The sequence below is a fragment of the Acomys minous genome (assembly GCF_964271855.1).
Source record: "Acomys minous genome assembly, chromosome: 1".
In the NCBI taxonomy this organism is placed as follows: domain Eukaryota; kingdom Metazoa; phylum Chordata; class Mammalia; order Rodentia; family Muridae; genus Acomys; species Acomys minous.
In genome coordinates, this window is record NC_140483.1 from 69,585,278 (window position 1) to 69,600,348 (window position 15,071).

At 56.2% G+C, this 15,071-nt stretch overlaps 1 protein-coding gene across 1 annotated transcript; it reads left to right on the top strand.

Moving 5' to 3' along the window:
- Positions 1–7,485: 7,485 nt before the first annotated feature.
- On the top strand, positions 7,486–13,044 carry INHBB (inhibin subunit beta B; the record flags this gene model as incomplete). The annotated part of the gene is made up of 2 exons (XM_084800005.1): positions 7,486–7,945; positions 10,411–13,044. The coding sequence occupies 2 exons, from the start codon at positions 7,486–7,488 to the stop codon at positions 11,184–11,186; spliced, it is 1,236 nt and encodes a 411-aa protein (XP_084656131.1). The 3' UTR covers positions 11,187–13,044.
- Positions 13,045–15,071: the final 2,027 nt, after the last annotated feature.

Genomic DNA, 15,071 nt, shown 5'->3' on the forward strand with positions numbered 1-15,071 from the left:
GGCATCAGATCACATTATACATGTTTGTGAACCATCATGTAGTTGCTGGGAATTGAACTCAGGACCTCTGGAAGAGCAGTCAGTGCTCTTAACCTCTGAGCTATCTCTCCAGTCTGCTCACATGCCAGTGTGCATGCTGTGCGTGCACACACGTAAGCACGCACTCACTCACTCACTCACTCACTCACTCACTCACTCACTCACTAAGCCTTAGGGCTTATTTGCAAATATAATTGAGAGCCAAGCACAGTGCTTGGCCACACAGCCCCTGCAGGGTGTGGAACACAAGGCCCCTGGCTAGAAGGTGAGTTTGGCAGAGTCAGGCTCAGGGACCTAGCACTCACTTTCCAAGCATTGGCAGAGAAGCCACTGCTGTTATAAAATGGCACCAGCCTATTACATGCTAGGACAGCTCAGTGGCTGCATAGAAGGACCTGCTTGCTGACCCAGGGTACAGGAGATGGAGAGTTTGGGTCTGGAGCTGCAAATAGGGGTATCAGGGACTATGAGTTACACATTGTGGGATCCCTAGCCACTAGGTCATCCCCCCACCCCCACCCCCGTGTGTGTGTGTGTGTGTGTGTGTGTGTGTGTGTGTGTGTGTGTGTGTACATGTACTTATGTGTAGATGCATTCCCATGTGTGTGCAAGTACAGAGGCCAAAGGCTGACTTTCGTGTCTTTCCTATTGCTGTCTTTGGAGGCGGGGTCTCTCATTGAAGCCGGAGCTTGCTCTAGCGAGGCTGGCTGGTTAGTGAGGCCCCAGGGGTCTCCAGTCTCTACCCTCCTCACTCTGGGCCTGGGGTTCTGTGAGTACGCGGCCATGTCCAGCTTTGTCTGTGGTTGTTGGGATTTGAACTCAGTTCCTCATGCTTGCGCAGCAAGTGCTCGTATCCATGGAGCCATCTCAGGCACCCCTTCCTTGTTACTTGGTGGAGGCAGGGTGTCACGTAACCTATGTTGGCCACAAACTTCCTCGGTAGCTGAGGTTAGCCTCGAACGTCTGATCCTCTCGCCTCTGCCATTTGAGTGCTGTGCTTACAGACATGTGCCACCACACCTGGCTAGTTCATAATGTTTATTGAGTGAACGGAAAGGAATTCCATACTAGGGATATGGTAGTTTGTGATTAGCAACTTGAAGTGGGCCACTAACCAACTGCTGTATTTAGCACCTCTAATTTTTTTTAATTTTTTAAAGAAAATATATCAGCTTGGACTGCCATCCTCAGGGGCCTGCTGTTGAACTATTTCCTGAGTGCTCAAAGCATGTTAAATCCTCTTTGCACCCAGCGTAGCGTGGTTAGGGAAGCCAAGGAGTGTTTCTTTGAGCTAACGAATGGCTTTAGTTGCCGCACCCAGGAGGCCAAGGCAGGCAGATGTCTGTGAGTTTGAGCCCAGCCTGGCCTAGTAAGTTCCAGGCCAGCTTAGGCTACATATGAGATAACGAGATTCAGTCTCAAAAAAGGCCTGTCTAGGCAGGGCAGTGGAAATAGCTCAGTTTGTAGAATGTTCGGTTATCACGCAGGAAGCCCTGGCTTTGATCTCGATCATCGAGTAAGCTAGGAATAGTGGTGCATCCCTGTAATCCCAGCACTGGAGAGGTGGAGACCAAAAGGCCAAAAGTTCAAAGTCATCCTCAGCTCCTTATTGATTTCAAGGTCAGCGTGGGCTGCATGACACAAACAAATCCTACCTAGGCCGCAATGAGGCACAGAAGGTGTGAGGTGCCTACTACGTTTGCACGCCTGAGGAAGAGGTTGGAATAGGCATGTGGCTGCCTTCTGTGGGTATGTGAACCCCAGCGGTCCCACAGCTCCTGAGTCAACCTTTGAGATAAAGCGAAGCATTCAATAGGCCAGGCTCTGGGAAGCTGCAGGCAGGTACCCCGGGAGGGCTCAGTTCTCATGTTTATGTGTCACTACACCCCCCCCCCCCAAGATGCAGGCCCACTGGGGCCTTGGAGAGTGTGAGCTGTCCGTGTGCCTGGTGAGAACATGGTGGTAGCCCTGGGTGTCTGAATTTAAAAACCAAACCAAAACTTTCTTACCTTTTGAGGTGTGTGTGTGTGTGTGTGTGTGTGTGTGTGTGTGTGTGTGTGTGTGTGTGTGTGTGTGTACCATTGGGAGTGGGTACCCAAGGAGGCCAGAAGAGGCCATCGGATCTCCGGGAGCTGGAAATGTAGGCAGTTGTGAGCTGCTGCCCAGGGTGCTGGGGATGGAAAGGGAGAGCTATGGTCCCTCTTAGCCACTGAGCCAGCACCCCAGCCTCTTACTATGGCTTTTAAAAACAAGCCGGTGGCTCTTTCCCTGAGGCTGGCTTGGAATCAGAGGTTTTCAAGTGTGAAGACTTGAGTCCAGATAGCTAGACCCCACATAAAAGAGCAGTAGGAAGGGCAGAGTGGAGACAGGCAAATCCCAGTGAGTCTGGCTTACTCAGTGATGTTGCAGGCTAACCAGAGACCTTATCACAAACAAAAGCTGGAAAGTCCCTAAGGAAGGAATGATACCCCAGTTTGTCTTCTGACCTCTACTCACTGCCTTGTATGTGTGCACACACACACACACACACGACAACCTTGGCTCCTTGGCCCTTGGAGGTCCTGGGACAGCTGTTGCAGGCCTCTGCCCTGTGCCAGCATGCAGCTCCATCCAGGCGGTCAGAGCTATCTTAAATAAGAGTGCTGTAGCCTGGGGCAGCTGAAAAACAACAGTGGCTTCTCCATCAGTGCTTGGAAAGTGCATGCCAGGTCCCTGAGCCCAACCCTGCCAAACCCAGCCTCTAGCCAAGGGCCTTGTGTCCACCTCCCCGACCAACCCATACCCTGCAAGGGCTGTGTGGCCAAGCACTACACCTGGGTTCTCGCTAATATTTGCAAATGAGCCCTATGGCTTAATAGTGTGCATATGTAAACTAGAAATCAACCTCCTCCTCCTCCTCTCCCTGGACAGGTCAGCATCTCTCACTGGTCCCAAACTGGTTGAGTAGGCTAGGCCAGCCGGCCAATTGAGCTCCAGGGATCCACCTGTCTGCCTCCCCAGTTGGGATTACTTGTTGTATGCTACCACACCCTGGTTTTTTTGTTTTTTGTTTTTGTTTGTTTGTTTGTTTTTGTTTTTGAGGCAGGGTCTTGTGTAGCCTTGGCTTGCCTCAAAACTCCTCGGATAGCTGAGGTGACCCTGAACTTCTGGTCTTTTTGCCTCTACCTCCCTGGGTTGGGATTGCAGGTACACAGCATGCTGCCTGGCTTACATGGTGCTGCCGTGGAAACCCGAGGCTTCCTGTAGGCAGGAGAGCACCTTGTCCTCTGAGCTCTGTTTACCCCTAGCCCCTGATCAGCTCCTGGACACGGGTTCTGTATATCAAGCCCAGTCCTTGAGTTTGCAACCACACACACTTTACCAGCTAAGCTGTCGCCCCAGCACTAAGGCTTGCTTTGCTACGGTCTGCCTTGATTCTTTGAAGGTCTTGTCAGTTTTAAATTAGCATATGAGAGGTGATGCACTCTGCTCCTAGATGGTATCCCTCTACCTTCAGTGTGCCCACATCCACAGTGTCGCCATTTTTTTTTCTTCTTTTTCTTGCTTTTGCCACTGGGTTCCTCTGAGTTCCTTGATAGTGGCAAGAAGCCAGAACCCTATGTAGGGTTGGCCTGGTCTTGCAGCCCTCTCACAGGGCGTCTTGGTTACAGCACTGACGGGCATTATTGTATTCAAAATTGACAGGCGTAGTCATGTCCCTGGCCAAGACCCGAAGACTGAGGTCACCATCAGAAGCCGAACTGAGGCCAGTGCGAAATGAGGCTTCGAAGCAACAGGGACTCTTTGGAGGGCATGGGTGACACCGCCCCCTCCCCCCTCTAAAATACAAGGTGATCTGGGAGAACTCAATTTACACCCTCAGCTCCTGTGGGCTGGGGGATCAGCAGAGGCCAGGATAATCCCAGCTTCTCCAGCAGATGGTTTCTGACTACGCTTGACCCAGTTCCCTCCCTGCAGTTGACCAGCAGCAGGGCTGGAAGCGTGGACCCTCCTCCCACGAGCAAGGACAAGGGTGGCTTTTGCCTCCTTCAGTGCCAGGTCAACTACGCGGCAGATTGCTCCAAGTTCTTGAAGGCAAACAACTATTGCTTTACCCCTTTCCCCAGCTCTGTCCAGCCCAGCTGAGGCTGGTGAGAAGGACTGGACCTCGGTAGGCCAGGAGTGTCTTCCAGGGCTGGTGTGGGGGAGGGGGAAGGGCATTAAACCTTTCATTGGCTTAATGACTTCGATGCTTCATTCATCAGTTGTTCCTTCATAAGCTGTCCCTGGTCATCTGTCAGGTCTGGCACTACACAGGGCCCATGAGGCCTATCCCCTGCGCTGGAGCTAAGTCAGGCAATGAGGCAGCCAGCCAGGCAGGCACTGGGCACCTTATCGGTTAAATCGCTTCCTCCGGGGCACAGCGGACCAGAGAAAGCCTCACTCAGGAAGGAAAAACTGGGCTAAATCTTAAAGACTGAGGACAAATTTGCCCCAACGGTGGGTGCTTCTGGTTACAGAAAGAGCCAGAGGGCCAGAGAGTGTGTGGTGCCTGATGAGAAGATGTACAAAAAACCCAAGGTGGGCCAGGTGGGTTCAGGACCAACTTCAGGATGGGCTGTCCCAGGCTGCCAGGAACATCTCCTTGCTGCCCAAGGGTTCACTGGGCCATGGAAGGTCGGGGAAGGACACAAGACAGGGACAGCAAAGAATAGCCCCCCCCCCCCCCCAGGCAGAAGGGCTGTGATCTTTAGGATTCTGCTGGGACCCTGCTTCAGACTCAGAAGTCAGACCCGCCCTAGTTTTTCCCCCAGGCCGACTTCTGGGTCCGTTCCTCATACTGGGAGAGAGGGGGCGCTCTGCTCCCAGACTTTCGTGCTTCCGCGGAACTGCAGTTCTGCCGAAGGGCCACAGCCTAAGGGTTGACTTGGGAAGTTGGAAAGCAGGGGATTTTGGTGGAACGGACAGACACCCCTCCCCAAGCCCGAGGTCTCCTTAGGGACAGCTGTCCCGATTCCGAGCAAAACCATCCATACACTTGTACTCGCAATCTTGCCTGTTGTGGGCTATTGTCCTGGGAAGCAAGGGGATGCGGGGTGGGGTGGGGGTGGGGTGGGGTGGAGGGAACGGGGTGCAGGCTGTGTTCCAGTCTCTAGGAACTGTGCCCTGTGGGCATTGTCCTAGATCCAGGTAAGGGCGGGCAGAGGGACAGAGCGAATGGGTTACACTTGGGGTTTTCTAGTCAGGGCTGGGAATCAGACTCCCATCCACCGCTAGCAGCCACAGAAGGGCACCCCCAAACCATCTTTATATCTGCTTCTGCGAGGTTGGCTTAGTCTGTTTGGACCTTCCCAAAGAACCGGTGTGCTGCAGGTATCACAGGGCCCCTTTACATATGAGAAAGACACAAGGCAAGGTGAAGTTGGACTGAATTCAAAGCCGGTAGTGCCTGACCCCCTCATCAGAATCTGGATTTGTCTGATGCCAAGCATTCCAAGATCGGGATGGAATAGTGGAGACCCCACCAGTCTGGCAAGCCCCGGGACTCCTCCAGAGGCACTGGGTCCTCAAAGGTGGGTCCCTTTAGAGTGCAGGCTGACCCTCTGGCCGGCTATTGCACAGCTGACCAAGCTTCCTAGTAGGCTTGCTCTTCTAGCCCAGGGGCCTAGACCGTCGCCCTTCGGGACAGTGGCCTGGGACGCTAGAAGAGGGTGCTGCAGCCCGGGAGTGGAATCCACCCGCACCGCTTCTCTGCTGCATTCGAGCTTACCCCCACCCCCACCCGGGCTGGACAGCGAAGGATCGCCCCTTGGAGGCTCTCGGAGCGGCTGCAGCGAGTGAGGATCGTCCGTCCTGATTGTGAAGGGCGACGGACGGGACTGGGGCAAGGCCTGTAGAGCTTTGAGTAGGGGGCGTCCAGAAGCACCCGAATCCTACTCCTGGAGCGTGTCGGTGCCATCTATCCATCGTCCTATGGGGCGAGGGTCCGGGGCACTCACGTGGTGGGAAAGTTTCGAGGTAGCAAAAGTGGCCTGGCATCGAGGGGTGGGGTGGGGGGGGCGGGGAAGAGAGAGTCTCCTCGCCCCTCCTCGCCAAGGCAGAAAGGGAAAGAAAGAGCGGAGGCAAGAGGGGGTGGGAGGAGGTTCAGGCAGCACCGACCTGCAGAATCCGCCTCCCCCTCCGCCCCCGGGAAGCCCGAGCGGGGAGGCGCGGACCGTCTCCTCCCGCACAGCCCGGACGACACTCCCCCCTCCTCCCCCCTCCCCCGCCAACGTCTATCTCAACGCGCGCGCACATACGGAGATTGTGCGGCTTTTTTACCCCTCGGGGGAAAAAAGAACAGGGAGTGGAGAGGAAGAGAAGGCAAAGCGAAGAACTCCTCGGGCGCGCTCTGCACTCCGAGCCACGGCTGGGCGCGGGGACGCTGCTGCCATCGCCACAGCCGCCTCGCTCTCTCCCTGGCCCTGCGGCGTGTGCCAGTGGGAGCGCGAGCCAGGGCACAGGATCCCGGGGACACAGAGAGACTTTTGGCCGCCACTGCCGCGGCAGACAGGGGAGACAGCAGCGAGAAGGGCCCTGCCACCGCCTTTCCCTCCTCCGCCGCCCCGGCCGGCCCGCGCAGGCAGCCAGGCTCAGGGAAGCCGGGAGGAGCAGAGGCCCGGGAGAAGCGCGCCGCGGCCCGCCCGCCCGTGGATGCAGCGCCCGGGGGAGCCTGGAGACAACTTTGCCGGGTGACGCGCCGGGAGGACTGCAGGGCCCGCGGCCCAGGAGGGCTCGGCGCCGCGGGTGAGAGGGGCCCGCGCGGCGGAGCTCCCCCGCAACGCGCTCGCTCCTCCTGCCCGCCCGGAGCAGGGGGGGGGGGGGGACGACCTACCCATCACCGCCGCCGCCTCGGGCGGCCGTGTCCCCGCTCGGAGCAGCGACAGGGCGAGGCGCTCAGGTGCGGTCGCGGGGCCCCAGCCGCAGCGCCCTCCGCAGCGCCGCGCCCGGGGGGCTCCCGCACCTTTACATCAGTCTTCAGAGCGAGTTGCGTCTACTGGTTCTTCTCTCCACCTTTCCAGCCCAGGCGAGCCAAGCCACCGCGCTAGCGCCACTGCCGCCGCTCACAGCTTTCGCTTCACCCGATTGGGGGGTTTGCGGTGGCCCTCGACGCGGAGAGGATGTGCAAGCTGCAGATGCCTAAGCGCCCCGAGACGCCCGCTCGCCAGTGACCCGGCGGTCGCCCCTCCCAAGCCCACGCACCCCTCTGGTCCCCGCGGCGCCCCTTCTCGGCCGCGCGGGAACCCCCGCGGCCCGGCCGGCCCCCTCCCCCTGCGAGCCGGCGGCGGCGCTCCCGGCAGGCGGGCGGGCGGAGGCCCGGGCGGGGGCGGGGCGGGGCGGTGCGCCCGGAGCCCGGAGCCGTGAGCCCGGCCCTGAGCTCGCTTCGCCTCGCCTCGCGGCGGGCGCCCTCGTCGCCAGCGGCGCACCATGGACGGGCTGCCCGGTCGGGCGTTGGGGGCCGCCTGCCTTCTGCTCTTGGCGGCCGGCTGGTTGGGACCCGAGGCCTGGGGCTCTCCCACACCCCCGCCGTCGCCTGCTGCACCGCCCCCGCCCCCGCCACCGGGAGCTCCGGGCGGCTCGCAGGACACCTGTACGTCGTGCGGCGGCGGCGGCGGAGGCTTCCGGCGGCCTGAGGAGCTGGGCCGGGTGGACGGTGACTTCCTGGAGGCGGTGAAGAGGCACATCTTGAGCCGCCTGCAGTTGCGGGGCCGGCCCAACATCACGCACGCTGTGCCCAAGGCCGCCATGGTCACGGCCCTGCGCAAGCTGCACGCAGGCAAAGTGCGTGAGGACGGCCGCGTGGAGATCCCGCACCTCGACGGCCACGCCAGCCCGGGCGCCGACGGCCAGGAGCGCATCTCCGAGATCATCAGCTTTGCGGAGACAGGTGGGTTCGGCCATGGAGAAGCCCGAGGTGGCCGCGATCCTTCCCTTTTCCCCTCTCCCAGGAAGCTCTTGCAGTCTTCGCCGCTTCTGCAGTCCGCACGCCCCGAGGGCATTTAAGGCTCAGGGCTGGGCCATTCTGCAGTGGCCTTGCGCGTCTCCCAGGGTGGCAGTCCTTTCCTACTCTCCGCGCTCAGACCAATAGACCCTTTGCAGCTTCTCTTTCCCTGTAACAACTGGGAAGCACCCTGCCCTTCATCCTGGCTCATGGGAATTGGGCCCCAGCGCCTCTGGGCGCGCGTCCCCCTCCCGGCAGATGCGCGCAGCCCTGGCTCTGCGGGCGCTTGCTTGGTGATTGCTTAATGTTTTTGTTTCCCACGATCCGAGTGTAGGCTTAGCAGTGTAGATGGAGATGTGTGTGCTTGTTGATATACGTGGGCCGGAGAGGAAGGAGAGAGAGAGAGAGAGAGAGAGAGAGAGAGAGAGAGAGAGAGAGAGAGAGAGAGAGAGAGAGAGAGAGAGAGAGAGACTGGCCCTGGGGCCGCTTGCATCGCTCGGCGGCATGGGCTTGCCAGGATTGCTGAAGCATCGGTGGGGAGAGCTAGGCAACCTCCCTTCCGATTGTGTGGGCACCAAGAGTCGGCGGAAGGCAGCTTCTCAACAGGTCCATCATTTACGCAAAGACGCGGCTCAGGAACAGCCCCATGCCTTTAGGCTTGCCTGGCAGCAGCAGCAGCCCTCTGTAGTCGGGGAGAGAGGGGCAGAGTTTGCAGTTAACAAAGAGTGGGATTCCTTTTTCGCAGTATCCTCCGTGGCCCCATGGTGCAAATCTCTGTCCAGTATCTAAATATAAATATCAGAGAAAGAGAGAGAAAAAGAAAAAAATGTCTTCTGGAAGTTTAAAAAGGAGGAAAATTTTCCCGGGCAGAAACGGTGTTAAGTTGTTTTAGACATCGCTGTCCCTTTCAGGACTTGAATGAGCCAGGCTGGCTTTTGTGCTGGGAGCTCAGCCCCATTTGTACCGAGGGGACTGTAGAGAAGGTCGCAGAGGGGGAAGCCCCGATGTAGTCAGGGTGGGGGGCAAGCAGGGAGCCTGGGAAGAGGAGGGGGATCAGCTATGCTCCTGGCTGCAAATGCCCCCCTACTCTCCCAGGCATCAGGCAGACCCTGCCTGTGCTGCTGCGGGGGATAAAAAGGGATGAAAAGTTTTGCATGGCCGGGTGTGGAGAAAGGCAAGAGACAATCAAGGCTGGTGTGTGCTTAGAAAGAAATACATTGCCGTTTTAGCTGTCCGCCAGAGTCAGGGAAAGCTCCACATGCAATTAGAAGGCTTGGATTAAAAGGTGCATTGGGGCCCAGAGTAGACATGTGATTCGGGAAGGTCGAGAGGCCTTTTGGTCACGGTGGCACAGAATGACAGCGGGGGCTGTTATATTTCTGGTCCGATTCACGGAGCCAGCTCTTTGACTTATAAATAACAGATTCAGGTCACAGGCAGCTTGGCCAAGACCAGCTTTTAAGGCTGCAGTTTCCCCCATTTCAAAGTCAGACGTCAGTGTCATTAGAGGAGCCATTGAGGACTGAGGAAGGGGCTGGGGGGGGGGGCTCGGTGGGAGGGTTGATAGTCCCAGCCATGTCTGCAGAATAGGTAGAGACTGCCAGAGGGAAGGGTTGATAAAATATACGGGGGGGGGGGGGGGGGACGACGACGGCGACACTGTCTCCTGTCTGGCTGAACTGAAATGTTGAGATGACTAGCAACCCCACCCCCACCCCCTCTGAATCTTGAACTGCCCTGTTCTGAGAGTCGGGAGTTCTGGTCAGAGGATCAGATCTTTCTAAGGCTGACTGTCCTGTCCCTTGGAGCTCCTTGGAAACAGCTTGCAAGTCACACACTTCTATGTCAGAAACCCGAGCAGAGCTTGCTTGTTTGCTGTGGAGGTCCCGGTGGGGGTTGGGTCAGATCATGCTTAGGTAAACATTGGAAAGAGGCTGTAGGTGGCTCAGCTTGATTTTGCAATGCCCTAAGTTAACCAGAAAGAAAAAGAAGAAGTTAAAAAAAAAAGCCTCGTTTAAACAACCTACCTCCAAATCCTCTCCGGGATCTAGGTTTTGTTTTCAGAGACCCATAACAACGTGTTAAGAGTTTGGCCTCCTGACAAGTTGAGCTTTGGGGCCTGACAATCAAATCTCCAGGGAGCCCTGGCTTGGGAGAGGTGAGGCAGGATTTTTATAGGTCTGAACCCTCTGGCTCCACCCTGGTCCTGTTTTCTCAATGGGAAGTGATTCTTCTGCCTCTGGCAGGTTATGGCAGAGGCCCGGGGAGGCCCCAGGAATGGTATTTCTGGTCAGTAACGCTTTCCAGCTGTGGTGAGCACTCTTTCCAACATCACACAGCAGCTGAGCCCGTTCCCCATTGCCTTGTGTTCTCATGGAATTAACTCGGCCTGTTCTTCCCCGTCTCCACAGATGGCCTCGCCTCCTCCCGGGTCCGCCTGTATTTCTTCGTCTCTAACGAAGGCAACCAAAATCTATTTGTGGTGCAGGCCAGCCTGTGGCTCTATCTGAAACTTCTCCCCTACGTCCTGGAGAAGGGCAGCCGGAGGAAGGTACGGGTCAAGGTGTACTTCCAGGAACAGGGTCATGGTGACAGGTGGAACGTGGTGGAGAAGAAGGTGGACCTCAAACGTAGTGGCTGGCACACCTTCCCCATCACCGAGGCCATCCAGGCCTTGTTTGAGCGGGGCGAGAGACGCCTTAACCTGGATGTGCAGTGTGACAGCTGCCAGGAGCTAGCCGTGGTGCCTGTGTTTGTGGACCCCGGTGAGGAGTCACACAGGCCCTTTGTAGTGGTGCAGGCCCGGCTGGGGGATAGCAGACATCGCATCCGCAAACGGGGCCTAGAGTGTGACGGGAGGACCAGCCTCTGTTGCAGGCAACAGTTCTTCATCGACTTCCGGCTCATCGGCTGGAACGATTGGATCATCGCGCCCACGGGCTACTACGGGAACTACTGTGAGGGCAGCTGCCCGGCTTACCTGGCTGGGGTCCCTGGCTCAGCGTCCTCCTTCCACACCGCTGTGGTGAACCAGTACCGCATGCGTGGCCTCAACCCTGGGCCGGTGAACTCCTGCTGCATCCCCACCAAGCTGAGCTCTATGTCCATGCTCTATTTTGACGACGAGTACAACATCGTTAAGCGGGACGTGCCCAACATGATCGTGGAGGAGTGCGGTTGCGCCTGACCGTGTGGCAGTGGGTGCGGAGCACAGGCCTGTGGGTCTTTGAGGGAGCAGGAGAGGCAGGTGGGCGGAGTGTGGTTGTTCCGGTGGGCCGTGAAGAGTGCCAGGGGTGAGGCCTGAAATGTTCTCCCGCTTCATAGAAAAACCCAGTCAGAACCCAGAGGGAGACCCTCCTGTGACACGAGAGACTCCTAGCTGCACACATAGACACGCATAGCCAGACTCATGCAGTCTGCCACCCACACAGCAGCCTCCAGGATACCAGCGAACGGATGCGGTGACAAATGGCAGCTTAGCTACCAATGCCTGTCAGTCGGAGAGAATGGGGTGAGCAGCCACCATTCCCACCAGCTGGCCGGGCACTCTGAATCGCGCCTTCTGAGCACACATAAAAGCACAAAGACAGAGGACACAGAGTGACTGAGCCAGAGAGCCACCAAGAGGAAAAGCAGGGTGGGAGTACGGGGCGGGTGGAGGGCCATGTGCCCCTGGCTTGTCCCGGGCTCTTCACCACAGCGCCTGGCGCAGTCCTGCCTGCTCACTCCCCGCCTGGCATCCTCCATGGTTTGAGGCCAGCAGAGCTGTGCCACCCTGTTCTCGGGAGAGGGCAAATAGCCCGGGAAGGACTCGCCTGTCACAGAGACCATGGAGACCACAGAGACTTGGGTCCCTGGTGTGACTTATGTGTGTATGTGTGTTTGTTTTCAGGGGTGGGGGTGGGGAGTTGGGAGAGAAGAAGGATCTTAATTTTATGCTTTAAACTCGTCTCCCAACGACTGACAGGTCATTTGTGCCAGTTGAAGAATTGAAAGGAGCCTATCAGCTATGACCTTTGAGGTGGAAAGGCCGAATGATTCTAAGTGAGAAGGGGAAAAAAAAATGTTGCAATCAGTGTCCTTTGCTGGGGCCATCCCTCCTAGTGCTGTGGTGAGAAAGGCAGAGGTGACCACTAGGCAAGGGTTAGGAAGAGCCCAGAGTAGACAGCGCTAGAGTGGAGGTGTTCTGGGGGGGGCTGTTTAGCTGGTATGCGAGAGCCGAGGAGAGTTTTCTTGCTTTGCAGAAGTTGTCCCTGTGGGTGGGCCCTGGCTCCTGCCCACTTCACTTTGCCTGCCTGCCTGCCTGCCTGCCTACCCCACAAAGCACTTGCGGTCCTGCGTGAACGCACATGACAATAGCACTTGCAGGTCTACGTGTGTCCAGAAGTGGCCCTGGGGCAAGAGCTGACGTGGCTGTCCTTGTGGATGACCAAGTGCCACGTGAACTATGCAATTTAAAGGGTTGACCCACACTAGGCGAAACTGGACTCGTACGACTCTTTTATATTTTTATACTTGAAACGAAACCCTTTGCTTCTTTTCTAAGCGAATGATCGCTTTCAATGTTTGCACTGATTTAGTTGCATGGTTAGTCAGAAACTGCCATTTGAAAAAAAGTTATTTTTATAGCAGCAGAAAAATGAATACAGTTAAATGTATTATACATAATTTTGGAACCAAAGAGGCCAGCAGATCAGTTTTAATTTTTATTAGATGGTGAGGCCATCTTCTATAAGGTAGATGTTCTAAACAGCCCCTTGAGTGGCCTGCCAGCGTTTCAGGGTATAAATGAAAAAAAAATTTTTTTTTTTATTCAATTGATGTGTCTTTTCTGTCCTTACACACCCAGAAGGTAGAGTAAAATAAAGGACAGGTAGAATGCAGGTGTGTATCTGTGAGTCTTCATCTTTAGTTTATTTAATAAAGCCCTCCTTAGGTTCTGTTTCATAATAACTTAAAAACCAAACAATTTCCCCCCACAGACTGGCTAAGTATTTTACGTTTGTTGTACAGTTTAAGAAAATAAAAGACGGAGTGCCACAGGCTTTCTGCCTTCTGTGATGTCTGGGGCAGCGGGCAGCTGGGGGAGGGGTCGGTCCAGGTGTCCAGTTCTGATGCCAGCAGTCCCCGAGGACTGCTCTCTACGTTCTCAGAGCCCTTGCCCAACACATATGTCACGCAGAAAGCTAAAAGAGATGGCAGAAGACCAACTGAAAGGCAATTAGCAAATTAGCGAATTACACATTTGTTTACCACTCCAGCCCCCAACTAGTTATGTTCCACTGGTGCTGGATCTCTTTGCTTTTCACAAATACTGTGGGACCTGGTGCCAACCTTAGTGACCCAAGTTCAAGCCCAGGGTCTTACATAGTGGAGAGAGCTGGGTCCTATGAATTGTTTCCACACACACACACACACACACACACACACACACACACACACAGTGGGGGAATAAATGAAAAAGGTGTAAGTGTCATTTTTTAAGCCTCCAGGCCACGAAAGAAGTGTGTATAAGCTGGCTGGTGAGCTGTCTCCTACACACCAGACCTCTGTGCTCGCCTCCACATATAGGTGATTGTGAGGGAATAGGCTCAGATCCTGTCAATAAAGGGTAAGCAGACATGGCCATGGGTACACTAACTACCCTTTCCCATGACAGTGTCAACTGTTGAGAAGGAGGAGGTGATGGCTTTAAGCAGTTACTACTCAGCTCAGCCACCAACAGGTACGACTTAAGAGATGTAGTCAGTCCTGTCATCTCACAGATCCTGCAGAACACATTTTTGCTTCCCAGAGTGGGCTGTGAAGCTGAGAGCCCAGATCTACCCAGCCCAAGGTCACCCTACCAAGACCGGGGCCCTGGTCACCCACTTGCTAGCTTGTGAGAACTGTAGACTTACAAAATTGCCTTTCTCTGAGTCCCATGGGCTTTCTTTTTTGTTTTTGTTTTTGTTTTCAAGCTTACTGATTGGGCTAGACTGCCTCTCCAACAAGTCCTGGGGAAATCCCCCTGCCTGCAGTTCCCTGGCACTGGGGATTACAGGCACACGCCTGGCTTCTGTGTAGATTCTGGGGACTTGAACTGAGGCAAACACATTACCTCGCGACTGAGCCATCTTCCTAGCCCTGCCCTGGGATGGTTCTGCGAGTGGGAGGATAAAAATGGCTGAAGGGAGGACACGTGCAGGGCCTTGGGCTCCGGAGTCCTCAGGCTAGAGGGCCGGGCCAGCAGCCACAGAGCAGCTCCGCCTCACTCCCCCCGCCCCCCCCCCCCCATGCATATGTCCCTACCATGGCTGTGAAGAACTGTGGATCTGGGCTGGCTGGCTTTCCTTCTTTTCTCTCAGGTTTGCCTCAAACTTACTATATATATCCCAGGATGACCTCCGACCCTTGATTCTTCTGCCCTCCCCACCTCCCTAGTGCTAGGATTACGGGCATGTGTCATTTTGCATGGTTTATGGGGGTTCTGGGAATTGAACCTGTGCATGTCAGGGGAGCATTCTACCAAGAGCCATTGCCTTAGCCCCACGACATTCATTTCTCTGTCTCCATCCTTTTTTCTTCTGCACTCTCCTTCTCTCCCAGGTGCTCCTGGCTCAAGGGACCCTGTTTCCTGCACATGTCCCCGTGGATCCCTCTGCCAGGCCCAAAGGATAAGCAGTGCACTGCCTGTCCCCCCCCCCACCTCCCCCCCCAGCCGGGGCCTCTGGCTCAAGCCCCTCCCTTCCCTGCCTTCTCATGCCTTCTAGGCCCTGGCCTCTCTTGTTCATTCTGGCCCTATCTGGGACCAGTGGGATGGGCAGGGTCAGGAGGTAAGTATCTCCACCCCTCTGATGTTCCCTTCGCTCCTCTGCAATGCCCGACGTTCACCATGCGGAGTTCATTCTTAGCTGACCTTCAAACATGCCCCGTGGTCTTCTTCAACAGCTCCAGGGAGCTCAAGGCCTTGAGCCGGAGGACCGTGAGAGGAGGGGAAGACAGACCTAAGACTACCTCCCCTCTCCCACACGTCCCAGGCAGGCAGGAGGAGATCAATACCAGAGGCCTCCAGGTTGTCCTTGGTTTGTGT